We start from the raw sequence: 21,207 nt of genomic DNA on the forward strand, positions 1-21,207 counted from the left end.
CAATGATTACTACTAGGACATGGAATTTTGATATTCATTTGGTCCTGATTTACACCAGTATTTTTAAGGCTGCCAACAAGAAAGTCCAGAATTTCAGTCAGCCAAAATTCCACAAGAGACAACTGTCTTTTATTTTATAGCTTATGAATTTGGAGCTTAATATGATTTTCCACTAACAAGTTCTGTACCCCCTCCAGAGTGCGAAAGCTGGTGTGTAGATCAGCAAAGTAACACAGAACATATGAGGCAAGTTAATATTAAACTTGAAGGAAAACTGTACAAATTATATTGTTTACTTAGGAAAAAAGCATTTCAGTTGAAAGGGCTGACATATGATTTATTACAAACACTTAACCAGCATGTTCACATTTTTACTCTCAACTCTACTGTAACGGTCATTTGGAGGTGGTGCAGCATGGATATTGTATTAATAAAGTCATCAATTAAAAATCCACTAGACGTTGGTAAGGAATAGCACTAAATATTTCATGTCTTCTGTTTTTATTAAATGTTTAGGAAAAATGCAAAATCATGTCCAGAATGAGTAATAAAATCACAGGCAAATAACTTATGGAAGAGTTAGATAGATAACTTTTTAAGTGTAAGTAATGAAGAACCTGTTTAATTAAAAACAACACAATGTTTTTTGTTATGAGAAATAATTCTGTTGCCAAACAAAACTTCCACATATAGTTATGTCAGGTGAGTGTGTGCTTCTCAGTCCTGTCTCGTCACAACAAAGATTTGGAGTGACAGGCATTAAAGTCCTCGGCTATTCACAGCTCTCGGGTCCTGGACAGACTGTGTTATAGCTCTTAGACAAATCAGTGTTACAGCTCCATGTTACAGCTCTATTTTATTTAGAAAATAGAGGGCAAATCCATCCTTGAGGTGTGAGGGCATGTTTTTATATGTTTTTTCCTCCCCCTGGGCCTGCCCTATGTAAATTGAGCTATCCAGGAGTGCTGTTTGTTCTACCTGAGGTCCTCACTCTGGTCCTTGGACCTTCATTTGTTCTATTTTGGTGGGCTTTTCCCTTCCTTGTCTTTTAGCCACCGCCATTCTGGACTCCAGTTTCCTATTCCAACTACCTAACAGTTAGAAGAGGAATTCAGTATAGTATTTCTTCATATGCTCAAAGAAATCTTTTGAAGAAAATCAAAGAGAGAATAAACACTGGAATGCTGAAATAACTTATTATCTTTATGAAAAACTATGAAATCTTCTTCCCCAGATGCCATGGAGAAAAAGAGAGACAGGCATTCATCTTTTACTATTTAATTGTTCCATACCTAAATCAGTTTCCCTAGGATTCCAGTCCTCTTAAAAAACTTTTGTGTTTCATACAACTTCTAGTATATAACTGATAAAATCAGCATAGGAAGCCTCAGAATTATTTTTCTACAAAACTAGATATCAAACATGTCATCTTACAGTGTTTCTCAGTAAAGACACATTAGTTATCTCACATAACTTTACAGACGAGGCCTATTGAAAGAAAACATAAAGGAAATGTTTCTCTAGCTGAATCCCATAGTAACTGCTAAGAAAACCACACCAGATGCTCTCTAGACTCGATGTTAGACTCCTAAACTCTTCTTCCAAAGTCTGGCCATGTTACCTACCATGGATGACTTCTGGACAACTCTCATCAGGACGTGCTCTGCTTTCTTGGAAGAGATAAGAATCTCCGATGAATTCTCTGGTTCATCAGACAGAAAGAGATAACAGTATGTACATATATGAGCACCAAACAACACCACTATATTTCTGAACCAGTAGCTGTACAAAACAAAATTATTTTAACCATGTTGATAAGCTGCTCTATTTAATGACAGCTAAAACTAAATATAAGTATGAACAAATGGAAGGAAGACTTCTGACATCTATTATTTGTTTTTATAATAAGAATATTTATATAAAAATCATTAAAATATGTTGCTAAATTACTATATGAAGTTTATTATCAGCAAATAATATAATTTTACCTGTGTAAAACCTTTTAAACTGACACTGAGTGGATAAATTATCTCTCATGTAAAGTTACTGTTTGTAGAAGAAAATAACATGAAGAAATATACTCAAGTTAATCTTCAAAGCTTAATGTCTGTATCTGTACCACGTTATAAGATCATTTTATTTTTAAAGAAGGCCAAGGAAACACATTTTTGGTGGCAGACAACCACATAGTTATTGCTTTATCAGTACTAGCTCTTCATTTGAAACATGTATTTCTGGTTCATTTAATCAAGAATAAATTTGTTTTATTTGACACAGAGTTATGATAAATTTCACTCTTAAGTTCTCATTAGATTTCCAAAAGACACCCTACTAAATTCAAATTATGGCTAAACTCCACAAATGTGCTTTATGGAGGAAGTGGAGAAACGCATTTTCAACTATATCAGATCTGCAGCCAATTGCTTCACATTATAACTTGTTTATCCTTCCAAATTTCCCCTCTCTGTTACTTTCTGTCCTACACCCATTCTTTATTCAGTCTTTACTATTTTGTTTTATAAATAGCAGTATAACCAGCAGTAATGTGACCAGAATGCAGTATATTATATTTCCATTCTTTTTCATATAAACATTTTGGCAGTCAGTCAAGTTCACTGTGACCTTTGGAAATCTAGCCTACAGAAGACCAGGTATGGTAGAATGTATGCTACTTAATATATACAAACCTGAATCCTGACAGCAAAAAGTAGAGGTTAAAAGACAGAGTAACTTATCATTAAGACTGAAATAAATTTGATAAACTTAAATGAGAGGGTTCTAAAAACCCAGACTAAATTATACCCCTCACTTGTAGATGAATGAACCCAGTCTCAGGGAGCTTGCTTTGGAATGTTTTGTCCAGTCATTCATGACCAATGGGGAGCAGGTGCTCGATATCACCATTGTTTTATATTTGAACTCCATCTGCTGCTTTAGGTTCAAGGCAAGAACCACTCAAATGTGTCCCAAATAATTCTCCATCTGACAGCAGTGGAGTCATGGCAGGGGTCTGTGTGGTCAGCAGGGAAAGGGATGGGGAAAAACGGGGAGTTGTGTCTTCTGGCAGAGAACTGTGATGATAGTGAATGGGGGAGTGTGGGTATTTCCAAAGAACCTGCCTCAAGGTTATGGCTGGCATTCTTGGTGGAACTGCTTTAATCCCAGGTTGGGCTACTGCTGTTATCAAAGGGGGTGGAAAAACAAAAGATTTCTTCTCTTTTAGAATGCCAGGCATATGTAAATGGTCATCCTTTAGTTTTGCAATATCATTAAATACTGAGGCAAGAGGTTGGAACTTGGGTTCCCAACTGAGGAGATAATCCCAGGGATATCTCATCATGACATCATGATCAGAGTCTTTCTCGGTTGAGAGAGCTGCACATCCTGCTTCCCGATCACTTGAAATAAAGATAGTTTCTTTTCTGACATCAGCCTGGATGCCCACTTTTACCTCTCTCTTCTTCAGTGGCTGGGGTAAGACATTATTTTGGATATAGGTCATGCCACAGCCCTCTCCTTGAGCTCCTTCCTCAAACACATGGCTGGTTTTTTCTGTTTCAGCAGTGACCATCACATCAGTTCCCCCGGACAAACAGGAGAGCTGGTCTGAGTCCCTTGGGATCCCAGAGTCTGGCACCCTGGACTCCTGATCACTCAAAGTTGAGTCAGCATCCTTTCTGTAAGGGTGTTCATTTATCCTCTGGATTTCCTTGTCTTCTGCAGTTTCTCCTTCCACAGAACAGTGATCACTGGAGTTTGAGTGCCTGTACAGATGTGCAATGTCCTTCTCCATGACTCTTATTAAACTCAACCATTCAGGCGTGGAGTCTACAGGCACCGCCTTATCACTGCTCTCATTAGTTTTCTGGAAGGGTTTCAGTGAACTGGCATCCCTAGTCAGTCTCAAATTGATATCTAAGGATGATGATGTTTTCTTTTCTTCATAATTATTTATTGTATCTTTTTGTTTATGTTTTAAAATCAGTACAATTAGAATGAAGACAAGCAACAGAAACACTAGAAAGGAGATGGTGAGATTGATCAAAAAGCTGCTAGCTAATCCTGTGGAATGTTTCCCTTCTGAGGAAAAAGACACATTCACAAAAACAGTACAAGATGTAAACTTGGAGTCCAGTTTGGGGCTATGAGCAATTATCTTCATTTCGATACTATCTTCTTTGCCGACTTGACTTACTATTAGGGGAAGTGCTCTATTCAAATAAATATCTCCATTAGTTTTATTTACTGAAAAGAAAGGAGATGGAGTTTCAAGGGAGTAAAGGATGACTCCATCAACACCAGCATCTGCATCTGATGCTTCTACTCTGCCAATCAAATGTCTTACATGATTCTTTTCTGGGAGGTTGAAAAAATATTGATCCTGAGTGAAAATGGGTTCAAACTCATCTATCCCTTCAACATCCACCCAAACCATTAAGGAGGCTGTTGAGTCACCCTTGTCTTTGGCCTGAACTATGAGGCAGTATCTGTTGTCAGTTTCATAGTCAAGGACTTGCTGAGCACTAATATCCCCTGTTAAAGGGTCAATGAGGAAGAAGTTATGCTCACGTGGCATTTCATGAGGGAGAGGACAGGGTGATACAATGGAATAGGTCAAGTCTCCATAAGGGCCTGCATCAAAATCCAAAGCGTTTACAGAACATATGGTGGAGAAAACAGGTAGATTTTCAGGAACAGCACACTTTAAGTTTGGGAACATAAACTGAGGTACATGGTCATTATCATCCAGGACATTGACAAACACAATTGCAAAAGAAAAATGCTTCTTTTCCTCATCTGAAGCTTGGACAGTTAAAGTGAATTTTATCGTTTCTTCATAATCTAGTGGTTTAATCAAAGAAAGAACTCCAGTTTTTTCTTCTAAGCAGAAATGCCCCTTCTCATTTCCAGAGGTTAAGTAGTAGCTGACTTCTGCATGTGAGCCCACATCACGGTCACTTGCTGAGACCACAATGATGGGACTTCCTGGAGGGGTACTTTCCTTGATGTGAGCATAATATTCCAGACTGCTGAATGCAGGTGGGTTATCATCCACATCAAGGACTTCTATTGATACAGTGGTTGAGGAACTCAGTGGAGGGCAACCATGGTCAAATGCCAGAAGGACAAGCTCATGACTGGCAGTTTCTTCTCTGTCCAGATGGTGAAGCAACACTAGATAACCAACTTGCTTATAAGAATATTCTGAATGAATAAAACTAGTTTCCACATGGAAATTGTTCTGTGAATTACCACTGATGATAGAATATTCAACATGCGTGTTTTCACGGGTCCAGTCATGGTCAATGGTTGAGAAGGTGAGAAGTGTGCTTCCAACTGGAGTGTCTTCACTTAAGCTAAGATTATAATATTCTATTGCAAACTCAGGGGCATAATTGTTCATATCTTGTATTTCTGTCTCCACTAAGGTAACAGCCTTCAGGTCAGGAAATCCACCATCACTGGCTTCAACAAGAAATCGAATTGTTGATTTTCTCTCCATAAGGAAGACAGGATTGATAGTAAATATTGTGCCTGAAAAACAACACAGCCTTACAATGTTGTGAAATAAAATTTGTATGATCCTCTTAGTCAGCAAATATTTACTAATATGTAAAATTATCTGTTAGATGTGTCATTTAAGTTATAACCAAGGGTAACCCTAAATAGAAAGCTTAAATTATTTCTACTTCTGTAACACTTAAGATTCAGAAATATTCATGGAGTTCACTCAATTAAATATGTGTGCTGCTTAAAAATTAATTTTTGTATGGTAAAATGTCCCATTACTATTTTTTAAGGAAAGGTGGCTTCCCAGGTGGCTTATCTGGTAAAGAATCCACCTGCAATGCATGAAATGCAGGAGATGTGTTAGATCCCTGGGTTGGGAATATCCTCTTGAGGAGGAAATGGCAACCCACCCCAGTATGCTTGCCTGGAGAATCCCAGGGACAGAGGAGTCTGGTGGGTTACAGTCCATGGGGTTGCAAAGAGACAGATGACTGAAGCAGCTGAATACAAACACATTCTTATTTGAATAATGTATAACCCATTCTACCATCAATAGAAACATGTATAGAGACATTCTGGCATAAAGACATTTATTCTGGAAATGCCAGATGGTATTCATTTGAGTCAAATGAAAGTAGTAAATATAATAGTGCAGACTTAACAACCATCGCTTAATTCTAGAGCTGTCTTTCCTAAAGCTATGGGTTTATTCAGCAAGTGGATCTTCCCACCATTGATGAAATATATGTAATATAATTTATCATTTTTAAATACACATTTTAAAATCTATGTAATACATTTTTACTATTCTAAATATATATATAAATAAGTATGTATGTAAAAATGTTTTTCTAAGGTAAATGTGCTTTTAGTACAGTCATGAAAAAAGAAAACAAAACAGTATCTTTTAAATGCCACATTTCACTTAGAGTCCCACTGTGAACTCAGCTGACAAGGTAATAGTCAAGATTTTAAAAACATTCTAATCAATGTCTTACTGTAAAGTTTGTTGATAATACAAACACAAGGAAAAGTGCTGCCAGGATTGTGATTTGCTGCAGTCAAGAGAGTGAGACACGCTCAGACAGAGGGACAGAAAAGTCACATTCCTGACATAAACCTACACGGTAGCCAGTCATCCACCAGCCATGGGGCTACATTAGCTACTTCTTCCAATTACAACATTCTGAGGGTCTCGTGCTAATGTTTTGTGACCAAATTCTCCCTTCAGGTAATCCTGAGGTTAGCTTTTTAAAATTGAGAAGATAATTGACATATAAAATTGTATTAGTTTTCAGTGTATACAACATAAGGATTCAATATTCATGTAACTGCAAAATGATCAGAGCAGTAAACCTAGTTAACATCCATCTTTCAGAAGTTAACTTCTAAGTCAGCTCTCCCTTGTGAAAAGATGCAGTGGTGGGTACAGATGGGGAATGCACAGCATAACGTGTTCCAATTCAGTTCAGTTCAGTTACTCAATCGTGTCTGACTCTTTGTGACCTCATGGACTGCAGCATGCCAGGTTTCCTGTCCATCACTAACTACCAGAGCGTGCTTAAACTCAAGTCCATTGAGTTGGTGATGCCATCCAACCATCTGATCCCCTGCCGTCCCCTTCTCCTCCTGCCTTCAATCCTTCCCAGCATGGGGTCTTTTCCAATGAGACAGTTCTTCGCATCAGGTGGCCAAAGTATTGGAGCTTCAGCTTTAGCATCAGTCCTTCCAATGAATATTCAGGACTGATTTCCTTTAGGATGGATAGATTTGATCTCCTTGCTGTGCAAGGGCCTCTCAAGGGTATTCTCCAATACCACAGTTCAAAAGCATCAATTCTTCAGCACTCAGCTTTCTTTATAGTCAAACTCTCACATCCAAACATGACTACTGGAAAAACCATAGCTTTGACTAGACGGACCTTTGTCATCAAAGTAATGTCCGTACTTTTTAAATTGCTGCATAGCTTTGTCATAGCTTTTCTTCAAAGGAGCAAGCGTCTTTTAATTTCATGGCCGCAGTCACCATCTGCAGTGATTTTGGAGTCCAAAAAATAGTCTCTCACTATTTCCACTGTTTCCCCATCTATTTGCCATGAAGTGATGGGACTGGATGCCCTGAGCTTAGTTTTCTGAATGTTGAGTTTTAAGCCAACTTTTTCTCTCTCCTCTTTCAGTCATCAAGAGGCTCTTTAGTTCTTCTTCACTTTCTGCCATAAGGGTGGTGTCATCTGCATATCTGAGGTTATTGATATTTCTCCTGGCAATCTTGATTCCAGCTTGTGCTTCATCTACCTCAGCATTTCTCATGATGTACTCTGCATATAAGTTAAATAAGCAGGGTGACAGTATACAGCCTTGAGGCAGACCATTCCCTCTTTGGAACCAGTCTGTTGTTCCATGTCTAGTTCTAATTGTTGCTTCCTGACCTGCATACAGAGTTTTCAAGAGGCAGGTAAGGTGGTCTGCTATTCCCACCTCTTGAAGAATTTTCCACAGTTTGTTGTGATCCACACAGTCAAAGGCTTTAGCATAGTCAATGAAGCAAAGTAAATATTTTTCTATGATCCAGCAGATGTTGGCAATTTGATGTCTGGTTCCTCTGCCTTTTCTTAATCCAGCTTGAACATCTGGAAGTTCTCAGTTCACATACAGTTGAGGCCTAGCTTGGAGAAATTTCAGCATTACTTTGCTGGTGTGTGAGATGAGTGCAATTGTGTGGTAGTTTGAGCATTCTTTGGCATTGCCTTTCTTTGGGATTGGAATGAAAACTGACCTTTTCCAGTCCTGTGGTCACTGCTGAGTTTTCCAAATTTGCCAGCATATTGAGTGCAGTAATTTTACAGCAACATCTTTTAGGATTTGAAAGAGCTCAGCTGGAATTCCATCACCTCCACCAGCTCTGTTTATAGGGATGCTTCCTAAGGCCCATTTGACTTCACACTCCAGGATGTCTGGCTCTAGTGAGTGATCACACCATCATGGTTATCTGGGTCATGAAGATTTCTTTTTTTATAGTTTTTCTGTTTATTCTTGCACCTCTTTTTAATATCTTCTGCTTCTGTAAGGCCATACCATTTATGTCCTTTATCGTGCTCATCTTTTCATGGAATGTTCCCTTGGTGTCTCTAATTTTCTTGAATAGATCTCTAGTCTTTCCATTTTATTGTTTGTCTCTATTTTTTTTGCATTGATCACTTAGGAAGGCTTTCTTATTTCTCCTTTCTATTCTTTGGAACTCTGCATTCAGAAAGATATATCTTTTCTTTTCTCCTTTGCCTTTCACTTCTCTTCTTTTCTCAGCTGATTTTAAGGTCTCCTCAGACAGTCATTTATCCTTTCTGCCTTTCTTCTCCTTGGGGATGGTTTTGATCACCACCTCCTGTACAGTTATATAAACCTCCATCCATAGTTCTTCAGGCACTCTATCTATCAAATATAATACCTTGAATCTATTTGTCACTTTCACTGTGTAATCATAAGGGATTTGATTTAGGTCATATCTGAACGGTCTAGTTGTTTTTCGTACTTTCTTCAATTTAATTCTGAATTTTGCAATAAGGAGTTTGTGATCTGAGACAGAGTCACCTCCAGATTTTTTTTTTTTTTTTTTTTTTTTTTTTTTTGCTGACTGTATAGAGCTTCTCCGTCTTTGACTGCAAAGAATATAATCAATCTGATTTCAGTGTTGACCATCTGGTGATGTCCATGTCCCAGGCCCTGTTATTTTTCTGAACCATGCTCTGCTATGGACAGCGTTTTACTAATTACTCATCTTTATTAAGCTTGGCTTTTAATGTCTGTTGTTCAGTTGCTAAGTCATGTCTGACTCTTTGTGATCTCATGGATTGCAGCAGTCCAGGCTTCGCTGTCCTTCACTATCTCCTAGAATTTGCTCAAATTCATGTCTATTGAGTCTGTGATGCCATCCAACCATCTCATCTTCTGTCGTCCCCTTCTCCTCCTGCCTTCAATCTTTCCCAGCATCAGAGTCTTGTCTAATGAGTCAGCTCTTCACATCAGGTGGCCAACATATTGGAGCTTCAGCTTCAGTATCAGTCCTTCCAATGAATATTCAGGGTAGATTTCCTTTAGGATTGACTGGTTTGATCTTCTTGCTGTCCAAGGAACTCTACTTGTTGTTATATTTTCTCTATACAATGGTTAACTTTTTTGTAATCACTTGCCTGAATGCATTTCACAACCATAAATGTCTTGATCTCTAATAACCAAACAAAGAGCCTTGGGAGGCATCAAAGAAATCAGAACAGCATCAAAACCACAGAACATTCTACTTAATGGGTAAACATCTCTCAGTCATGTCTGACTTTTTGCAACACTATGGACTGTAGCCTACCAGGCTACCCTGTCCATGGACTTCTCCAGGCAAGGATTCTGGAGTGAGTTGCCATTCCCTTCTCCAGGGGCTCTCCCTGCCTCATGGACTGAAGGTGGTGTCCTGCATTTCAGGCAGATTCTTTACCATCCGAGCCACCAGGGAAGGCCACTCCACTTAATAGAGGTGCTCAAAAAACTTTCCTGTTTCAGTTTTTTGTGTTCCTTGTTGAATATATGATACTATTACCAAACTTCTTATTCTTGGCTTGGGAAAAAAGCTTCCAAGTTCTGGTAACATGCAGTCTTCAGTTCTAAATGAATCCCTTCCATTTTACTTTGATTCTTGTGGAGGCCTGGTTAATGACCCCAACTGTAATCACCTGGCTGAATGAACTGGCGTTTACTATACTGAGGTCTCTGAATTTCTGTGCATTTGCCAGCATTTAATCAATTCCTTTTTCTTTCCAACCACTGAGATGTTGGAGAAGAGAAGTAGCACCAGAATTTGCTATCATAGCTTCTGACATGAAGAGAAGTAAGAAGGTGGTGTCTATGATCCCAGCAGCAGGGCCTGGGGGCTATTTTAGGCATATTTGGAAAGGATTATTTCAGGTTTCCTCTCTGTAACCCAAACCTATGAATGCTAAAGCCACTACAAATAACTCACCATTGGTAGGATCAACTGAAAACATCTTAGAAGAGGAAAGGATCCTGTACGTGATGTTCTCACTGCTTTCCACATCTGTGGCCACAACAGTCAGCAACGGGTGCCCCACAGGCACCAGTTCGGAAATGGTGACCTGAGGGCGAGAAAAGGGAGACAGGCCCTGTGTTTAAAGAATGCAGCTATTTTCATGAACAGGGCCAGGACCTGACTCTTTTATTTATTTTGTTTATGGAAGTAACAGAGAACCTCACTTTATTAGGTATTATTAATTTATAGAGTGGACATATTAAGAAGATTGTGTTAGTAGTTCCAGAATTCAGAAAAACAAAATTAAAATTTTTTTAAAAATGTTTCATGCAGTGTTGATTTTTGTTATGAAAATATTTCCTTCTAAATTATTTCTGTGTAGTGGAGGATAGCTAATGCATTCACTAATGTATTCACTAATGTCTCATTACACTGTACATTGTGTAACTATGAGCCTTTGTTACTTACATACTTAAGAAATTGAATTGAATGAGAGATTCAGTTCCATATGTACTTCTGTTCTCCATGATGCTAAATATAAAACTCTCAGCATCAACTTAGGCAGTAAAAACAGTGAATACTATCTGTCTGTCTAAATTACTTTGTTGACTATGGTAAGTTTATATTATTCCCTATTCTATCAAGTTTGGTTACGGTTTTAGCATTTCTTTATGCTATTTACCTGGTAAGAATCTTGAGAGAATGCTGGTGGGTTATCATTGATGTCTAGCACATGGACAGTGAGTGTCCCCTCTGTTTGGTGCACCACATCTGAAATTTGGACCTGTAGCTCATATTTAGTAGCTTCTTCAAAATCCAGTGTTTCAACCAGCACCACTACCCCAGTGTTCCGATCAATAGCAAATTTGGTTCCAGAATTACTCTCTTTGACAAAACTGAAGGTGAAAGCTGGATTCAAATCCACATCATGAACTGATATCCGAGTCACAATCGTGCCAGGCAAAGAATCTGAAATAGTCATGACCACTGTCAGTCTCCATTAAAAGTCATCCTTTGAAATATTTTTCTTTAATAGTTCAATCCAAGCATTTTTATTTTATGTCCAAGATGATTTTCTCTTTCTTGGCATGATTTCTCATACAAGGCTCATTACAAACTGAATAAAAACTCTGAAGAATTTATGAGCCAATAAAAGTGAAAATTTACCACTGAGTAGGGAATTGAAGAGGTAGACTATTTTCAATTTTTATATTTCACTTTTTATCATATGTTTATCACACAATCCCAGCACCAAGAAACATTGTAAGTCACTTATTTGCACTATATAATTTCTATATAAAATTCATATATTCATGGGGGATGTGGGTGGGAAGAAGGTTATTATTCATAACATTAATACAAAACATAAAATTCTGAAAAGCAAGCAAGATTTAAATGAAAATGTTTGGATACTGAAGTTAGATACTTAGTTCCTCATATTCATTTTTGTAAAATTATTTCTTTTGAGAGGCACACACTGCTTCCTTCTCTTAAAACTTGACTCTGAAAATTATCAAGACTATAGAAAGTATACCTCATACTGTTGATCACAAAAGATCTCTAATAGTACACAAAAAAAATCATGAATAGATGACATGGTAAATGTTTCACATGACATATGTGCTCTTTAAACTGCCATGACAGGGACTTTGATTTGGACTTCACAGGTATGGTACAGGTAGAAAGAAGAGTCCAGGGCATTTAGAATAATCCCATTATGTATGAGACTAATAATTTTCATATTTCAAATCTGAACAACCTTGACATGCACCAATTACACTTGACTCCTTCTGGTAAGTTTTGATATATACAGTCTATTTTTGTGATATATTTATTCTGAGCACATTACTGCAATTTTATTCCAATGCATGTGCTTTAGAATAGCACTTTCAGTAAAAGCAGATGAAAACACATCAAATAGGTGAGAGGTAAAACTAGATAATTTTTTATTAGTATAATATTTTAAATTATATATAGGTATTCTTATATATAAAAATTGCTGGAATATAGCCCTCTTTGAGCACTGTGTTTGTAATTTGTTTGGAAAGTGAACATAACAAAATGTTAGGCACATTTTAGGAATAAGTTGGATATTAAGAGTGAAAACAGAGAGGAGAGTGATGGGCAATTTCTGCAATTTCAACTACAAAAAGTTGGGTTGGGTTTTACCAGTACAGCTATTACTGACAGACAACTTTGAGATCACAGACTATGGAGTCATCATGTAGCCCAGAGACCCAAACAATTAGGATTAATCAGCATATCATGTAAAACTTTGTATTCTCAACCTCTACCATTAATGTGATAAAAGTTTTCTGCAGATGTTAAACTTCAGTTTATAGTAGAGGGAAATGATGACTCTGCAAAAATCATCCAACTCCCTTCACTAATTACTTGTCATTAGTATATTGCAGCAGCAGTATATTGCAAATAAAAATGAGCAGGGCTCTATGGGGCCTTCCTGGGACAAACCCTCCTCCATGGCCCTTCCTTGTCTTTTTTCTGTCGAAAAACTTTAGTCAAAGAATAAATTTAGGGAATTCTCTGGCAGTCCATGGGTTTGGACTCCTTGGTTTTGGCCTGGGCTAAATTCTGAGCCAAAGAACTCAGATTCTGCAAGCCACCCAGTATGCCCCCATAACAAATAATAATAACATAAATTTAATCTGAAAAGTGAGGAAACAGAAACAAAGGAAAAACAGTCAAATAGGACAAAATAATAACAGCTCAGTCCTTGAGCAAAGTCAAGGACCTTTAGTTCTTCCTCGAGGGCTATGGATAACATTCTGAGCCATATTCTATGAGCCGTCTTGTAGCTAATGAGACTCCACCAGGTGGACGAAGTTACGTGATGATCAGACTGTAGCCAAAACATAAGCTACCACAACTCTGAGAACCGGCCTCAGAGAAATGAGAACCAACCAGTCCCAGAACTGAAGATTCACTGGGCTTACAACAATCAAGACAATGGTCGGATTATCACACGGGCAATTTCAAGCTGATGCTCAGAGGTGACTGTGCCGTTCTGCATGGAGCCCCCTTACTCTAACCATACACCCGTGAAGCTCCCTGTTAAAAGCTGTTGCCCCTTATTAGCACTGGGGAATTGACCTTTGTACACAAATATGCCTTCTTCCCCAGTTACTGGCCTTCTGAATAAAGCAACCTTTCCTTCCCAACACTTGCCTCTCGAATATTGGCTTTCAAGTGGCGAGCGGCTGAACCTGAGTTTGGTAACACAAAGACTGACAAAGTTATCAGTCTAATAACATCACATTCTCTCAGGGGAGCTTTAGGGTAACGATCATAGTCAACAAAAGATGCTTCTTCATTGAGCAGATTTCACTTTTAAGAACTGTCTGTATACAAAAGAAGCTGTGTGGAGTAGTGGTTTGACCTTAGGAAATCAGCTTCCTGCTGGCTTGAATGCAAACCCCAACTTTAACTTTTAACATCTTTGACATTTTATATTTAATTTTTGACTCTCCATTTTCCATTCTGTAAAATGAAGATAAACACAATTTATAGTTGTGTGGTTGTTGAGGAATAGTATGCATATTTAACACAGCATCCAGCTGAAAAAATAGTAGATGATATACAAGTTAATCAAAACCATTATTTCAAATCACCACACTTACTTTCTGCAATTTCCACTGCTTCAGAGGGGAGAAAAGTTGGGGCATTGTCATTTATGTCAGTCACCTGTATCTTGATCACAGTTGTATCAGAAAGCCTGGGCATGCCTTTATCTGTTGCTTGTACAATCAAACTGGTTTGGAAAAGAAACAAGGAATGTTATCCATCATCCAGAGAAAAAGAAAACAACATAAATATCAAATATCCACTTGAAAATTTTAAAATGAACTGACTAGCTTTTTTATTTCTCCCCTGACTTTTCTAAAATGCATCATTTAAAGTTTATTTCATAAGAATGGTAGTCTGAAGTGCATTTTTTGACACATTTAAAGAATCAAATCAATCTTGGTTATTTGAACTAAATGGACTCTCTCTGGGAGACAGACTATAAATTTCAGTCCTTTCCTACTAAGAACAACTTAAAAAGTACAAACACCAATACCTGTTCTTAGGTAAGCAGACTGCCTCCACTCTGCCACACATGGCCTGAATATTACTATTGATACATATTTCCATTTTACTGCATCAACAAAAGATAGAGTTACTACAAGTTTGTTTTGTATTTTTTTTCAGATCTAAATTGCAAATCAATCAAAACTGAAGAATTAATAGAGGGTGTTGCCATTTATAACACACACGCAAAAGATGCCTTACTGACTAGGACTGTGAAGCAGAGGCAAAAGCCCTGATCTGAAAGAAGCTACACGCAGTGATTCAATCTCTCTTGGATGACGGTAGAACTCACTTCTCCAGTAACTGACTCAGAAACCTTATTAGTGTCTTCAACTTCTCCCTTTCTGTCACCACCCTGACAATATCTAACTAGTTATGAGTCTTATAGATGTTACCACCTGAATATGATTTGGATCAGTGTACCCATCCATTTCACTCCCACCTGCAGAGCCTCAGGTAAACTGACCAACCGACTGGTTTCACAGGAACTGAAAGGTTTCCTGGGGCAAGGTACTTTCAGTTTCTTTTTCTTTCACACACAACAGTTTCAATATTTAATAGAGGATTATTTGACTTATTTTCAATATGCAGTCATTAAAAGAAAAGAAATAGAAACAGTAGAGAAAAGTAACAGCACATGCATGACAGTCTCAGGCGAAGTAGGACAAGGTATTTGCTCTAACCTCATCACCTTATCATCTTTAGCTGGCATGCTGTGTATTCACTGTATCTTTTCTCAACTGGAGTGCCTGCTACTCACCAATCTTCCTACTGCAATTCTCTTCATCCTCCGCTCTGCAACTCCTCAATTGCTTTATCAAAAATTCTGGTTTGAAACCCTGAATCATCTAACTAAAACCTTTCCTTGGCTCTCCATGTCTACAAGAGGTAATATAAATCTTGAGCATGTACACATAACCTTCTGTGACATAGCTTCTGCCTGGAATTCCTATGTCTACACCCTTTTGGTCTTTAAAAGCTAACATCTCTGTAAACTTTCCCTGGCATCTCATCTGATTTGGGTGCCCCTTTCTCTGCCCCATAGCACCCTGCACATTCCTCCACCATAGCAACCATCATTCTTTCTTCTTAATGACTTATTTGTCTACCTCTCCTATAAATTCCTTGAGGAGAGATGTTTTGCCTTATTTGGGTTTCCTTAATATATGTTGATGTTGGTTTCTCAAGAATTGCTCAAGATTATAAATATATCAGATGACAGAGCCAGGATTTAAGTATAGGTCTTAGTTGACTGGAAAGCTTGTGCTCCACTGTCTGATATTTTTCTATATGTCTCTCTTCCTGTGTATATATCACACTCTAAGGTATAATCATTAGCTTTCCACTGCATTCTAAACACTATGAGTTACAGGAGAGTATCTGAGTAATAAAGTAAGTTGTCAACTGGAAGATGATCTTCCTTTCAGAAGTGGAATTAGTCTTAGCCAGCGGGTGATACTATCTTTTGAGAAAATGAGTCTTAGAAGGTAACACACTTCTACTTTCTTTCCCATTCTTAGCTTATCTGATAAGTGTTCTTTTTCTTCCAAACTTAACTTTTTAAAATCATGTAAAAAAGATTAGAGATAGCAAAGGAATATTCCATGCAAAGATGGGCTCAATAAAGGACAGAAATGGTAGGGACCTAACAGAAGCAGAAGAGATTAAGAAGAGGTGGCAAGAATATACAGAAGAACTGTACAAAAAAGATCTCCATGACCCAGATAATCACGATGTCTGGCACTCACCTAGAGCCAGACATTCTGGAATATGAAGTCAAGTGAGCCTTAGGAAGCATCACTGCAAACAAAGCTAGTGGAGGTGATGGATTCCAGTTGAGCTATTTCAAATCCTAAAAGATGATGCTGTGAAAGTGCTGCACTCAATATGCCAGCAAATTTGGAAAACTCAGCAGTGGCCACAGGACTGGAAATGGTCAGTTTTCATTCCAATCCCCCCAAAAAAGGCAATGCCAAAGAATGCTAAAACTACCACACAATTGCACTCATTCACACACTAGTAAAGTAATGCTCAAAATTCTCCAAGTCAGGCTTCAGCAATATGTACACCATGAACTTCCAGATGTTTAAGCTGGTTTTAGAAAAAACAGAGGAACCAGAGATCAAATTGTCAACATCCGCTGGATCATCGAAAAGGCAAGAGAGTTCTAGAAAAACATCTATTTCCACTTTATTGACTATGCCAAAGACTTTGAGTGTGTGGATCACAATAAGCTGTGGAAAATTCTGAAAGAGATGGGCATACCAGACCACCTGACCTGCCTCTTGAGAAACCTATATGCAGGTCAAGAAGCAACAGTTAGAACTGGACATGGAACAACAGACTGGTTCCAAATAGGAAAAGGAGTATGTCAAGGCTGTATATTGTCACCCTGCTTATTTAACTTATATGTAGAGTACATCATGAGAAACATTGGGCTGGAGGAAGCACAAGCTAGAATCAAGATTGCCGGGAGAAATATCAATAACCTCAGATATGCAGATGACACTACCCTTATGGCAGAAAGTGAAGAAGAACTAAAGAGCCTCTTGATGAAAGTGAAAGAGGAGAGTGAAAATGTTGGTTTAAAACTCAACATTCAGAAAACTAAGCTCAGGGCATCCAGTCCCATCACTTCATGGCAAATAGATGGGGAAACAGTGAAAACAGTGGCTGACTATTTTTTGGGACTCCAAAATCACTGCAGATGGTGACTGCAGTCATGAAATTAAAAGATGCTTACTCCTTGGAAGGAAAGTTATGACCAACCTAGACAGCATATTAAAAAGCAGAGACATTACTTTGTCAACAAAGCTCCATCTTAAACAAGGCTATAGTTTTTCCAGTGGTCATGTATGGATGTGAGAGTTTGACTATAAAGAAAGCTGAGTGCTAAAGAATTGATGCTTTTGAACTGTGGTGTTGCAGAAGACTCTTGAGTCCCTTGGACTGCAAGGAGATCCAACCAGTCCATCCTAGAGGAGATCAGTCCTGGGTGTTCATTGGAAGGACTGATGCTGAAGCTGCCTCCAATACTTTGGCCAACTCATGCAAAGAGTTGACTCATTGGAAAAGACCCCATGCTGGGAAAGATTGAGGGCAGGAGGAGAAGGGGACGACAGAGGATGAGATGGTTGGATGGCATCACCGACTCAATGGACATGGGTCTGGGTAGACTCCGGGAGTTGGTGACAGACAGGAAGGCCTGGCTGTTGCAATTCATGGGTTCGCAAAGAGTCAGACACAACTGAATGACTGAACTGAACTGCAAAAAGCATCAACTTTTCGTTGGTTTAAATTCCACTTAGTAGGAAATAATCACTGCTTATCTATGGTTCACAAAGTATACAGGCTGCCTTCTATACTACTGAAGTTGGGCCATCATTGGAACAACTACTTAAATTTCACACTTTAAGAGCCTGGAAATAATTCCCTGTTGAAAGTTTGCTTTGTTAGCATGAACATAAGTCAGGTACATGTGGAAAAAGTTTACTAAAAATAATAATCAACTTATCGTGTTCTCTGCCCCTGCTGCCTGCCCCTCCCCAGTGTCACACTAAAATCTCAGCAAAGACATTAAAGTTATGGCTCTGTTGATTCTTCCCCTGTGGTCATAAGGACTCTTATTTTCACAGTATTATAATTTTGGGGTTCTATATAATGCCTATGTCATGTTACAAAGCAAGATTATTTGATATAGAGAGAAATATGATTCTGTTTCAAAACAAAAGGACACGTGAAAGGTTTCTCAGTGGCTTGGCACAAATGAAGAATCATGGAGGTAGATCCACTGAAATTCTACACATAACTTCTATGAGATCTCAAGTTTTCTGTGATGGCTCTTTGGCAGACTTTGCAAAACTCTTGGCTGTGGTCAGCCCAACTGGCTCCATGTTCCAAAACTGTTGGCCTGATTAGCATATCAGCAGAGATGATAAGTGAAGTTCACCAGATAAAAACAGTCCCATTCTAGTTCAGAGCATAGTTCTCCTAATCTACCAATGGTGGGAAGCTGCTTTTTGTCATGCTACATGTTAAATGAGACTTCAACCCGGCAGATTCTTTTCTGATTGCCTTAATACCTAAGATAGTGATAGAGGATTTTTAAAAACTCGCTCTCAACAGTATATTAAATATATTCCCAGAAGTAAATGTTTCTTCTGTAATTCCAAGAGAAACAAAATATCAGTCAACAACATAACATTTCTGAAAGGAAAAGCTATAACTTCTGGTTATATATACACAGGTTTTATATCCTATCCCTCTAGAGATTCTGCTATAACAATGGCAAAAGAACTTAGAATAAGGTGTATGTTGATAAGGCTAAAAAGAAATGGGTGAAGATATTAGTGAGTGGAATGGGTGAGAAGTTTCAACAAATTTCTGAAAAATGCAAGCAGACTGAGAAGTGGTTAAAGATGTGTGTGTGTGTGCACGCGTGTTAATGCATGCATGCACACTCTTAGTCATGTCTGACTCTTTGAGACCCCATTGACTGTAGCCCACCAGGCTCTTCTGTCTGTAAAATTTTCCAGGCAAGAATACTGGAGTGGGTTGCCATTTGTTACTCTAGGTGATCTTCTTGATCCAGGGGTTGAACCCACATCTCTTGCATTTCCTGTACTGGCAGGTGGGTTCTTTACTACTGTGTCACCTGGGAAATTGGGTGGCAAAGGAATGCATTGATTAAAATGCATCCTGCATTTGAAGGAAGACAAGGATGGGTAAGAAACAGATTAGCCCCCACATAACCAAGGAGAGGCTCAAAACATGGCAAACTGCAGGGTGAGATACTGAGCTAAAAATAGCTTAAAAGAGTAAATTCGATATATATAGAACAAATCCAGATACCTTGCCCATTTCTTTTCACTCCCAGGCAAAACAACGTCTGATGTTCATACTCAGTAATATTGAGGGACTGTCCCTGAAGAAATGAAATCCCCTCCTGAAGGGGAAAAACCCTTTCCATATATTGTTATTTACATGTCATCCTGCAAAGTAGTCAAGTTCTTCCCTGGTTCATCTGAAAGCCAAGCATGCTGGTCAATGAGATCTATCAGGAGATTCTGACTTCGATATTGCCTCACTTAGGACCAAGGATGGTTATTTACTCACAGAAAGTCTCTCGCATGAATAAAAGAGGATAAACTAGACAAGTGGAAGAAATAAATCCAGGGGACACAGAGATCTGGAAAGAGCAAAAGACTGCTGCTGCTGCTGCTACTGCTAAGTCGCTTCAGCCGTGTCCAACTCTGTGTGACCCCATAGACGGCAGCCCACCAGGCTCCCCTGTCCCTGGGATTCTCCAGGCAAGAATACTGGAGTGGGTTGCCATTTCCTTCTCCAATGCATGAAAGTGAAAAGTGAAAGTGAAGTCGCTCAGTTGTGTCCAACTCTTAGCGGCCCCATGGACTGCAGCCTACCAGGCTCCTCCGTCCATGGGATTTTCCAGGCAAGAGTACTGGAGTGGGGTGCCACTGCCTTCTCCAAAGCAAAAGACTAGGTAAAAATAATTCCAACTAATGTCTTAGGAGAGCTATCATAAGATAATGCATAAATAAGAACAAGATGCTATGGAAAAGCTCAAAGATTAAGAGTTTTTGAAAATTATTAAATATGTAATATTCAAAAAAATTTAAACTAAAAACAACAAAAAAGAAAGTTTAAAAGGTTATAATTAAGAAAATCTCCCAGAAAAATAAAACAACAAAAATAACCCCCCACACAACAATAAATGGAAAGTAGAGAATAAAGTATCAGTGACAAAGGATCAATCCTGGCAGCCTAACACTTGACTGAATAGGATCCAAGAAAAAGAAACAGGGTAAAGTAAACAAACAAAACAAAACAATAAACAGAAGGAAGGTAATTATCAGTGAAATCATACTAAAAAATAGAACATTTATCCTCATTAAAAGAGTACATCAAGAACTCAGCACAAGGAAATACCCACACTAAAGTTCATAATCACAAAACGTCTAAACACTGCAGATGAAATAACCTGAGAATCTTCACAGAAAGTGCAAAAAAAAAAAAAAAAAAAAAATCATGTACCAAACATATTAGAATGGCATCAGACTTCTCAATAGCAGAACTGAGTTTTAAAAGATAACAGAACAACGCCTTCAAAAATCTAAAAGAAATGTTCAACTTCTATATTATCCATTGCATAAATCACATGTAAAAGTAGAATAAAGGTGTTTTCAGATGTGTAAGAACTAAAAGAATTTACTCCCTTGGCACCTTTTCCTACAAAGCTACTATAAAAGTAAGAGAAAGACATGGGATCTTCAAGTCATGCAACTAACATAGGAAAGCAGTAAACCAAAGTTGCAAGTCACGGGGTCCAGCTTTGCAGTGGGCTTGGAGAGCCATAGTGCCCAGCTAGATCAGGAGGAGAGGAAACAATAGGACTCAGGTCCCCAAGAAAACAGAAGATTTGACAGAATACATGATATGAGAGGCATATCAGTGGAGAAGGATGAGTGGGCATGTCTGATAGAGCTAATGGAATATTTACAGGGACATAACAAATCAGGTGAGTAAAAAGAAAGATAGTCATAAACTCTGGGAATA

At 38.3% G+C, this 21,207-nt stretch overlaps 1 protein-coding gene across 1 annotated transcript in view; it reads right to left on the minus strand.

The window, feature by feature from the left end:
- Positions 1 to 331: 331 nt before the first annotated feature.
- LOC136145496 (protocadherin-23-like) overlaps positions 332 to 21,207 on the minus strand; it is a 36,317-nt gene continuing 15,441 nt past the window's right edge. The window contains exons 5-9 of the mRNA XM_065903805.1: positions 14,181 to 14,311; positions 11,225 to 11,511; positions 10,516 to 10,648; positions 3,452 to 5,535; positions 332 to 1,702 (exon numbers count right to left, since the gene is read on the minus strand). Of these exons, the coding sequence (XP_065759877.1) occupies positions 1,652 to 1,702; positions 3,452 to 5,535; positions 10,516 to 10,648; positions 11,225 to 11,511; positions 14,181 to 14,311 (2,686 nt within the window). The 3' untranslated portion in view covers positions 332 to 1,651. The remainder of the gene's footprint in view (positions 1,703 to 3,451; positions 5,536 to 10,515; positions 10,649 to 11,224; positions 11,512 to 14,180; positions 14,312 to 21,207) is intronic.

This window comes from Muntiacus reevesi, chromosome 13 (genome assembly GCF_963930625.1).
Source record: "Muntiacus reevesi chromosome 13, mMunRee1.1, whole genome shotgun sequence".
NCBI lineage: Eukaryota > Metazoa > Chordata > Mammalia > Artiodactyla > Cervidae > Muntiacus > Muntiacus reevesi.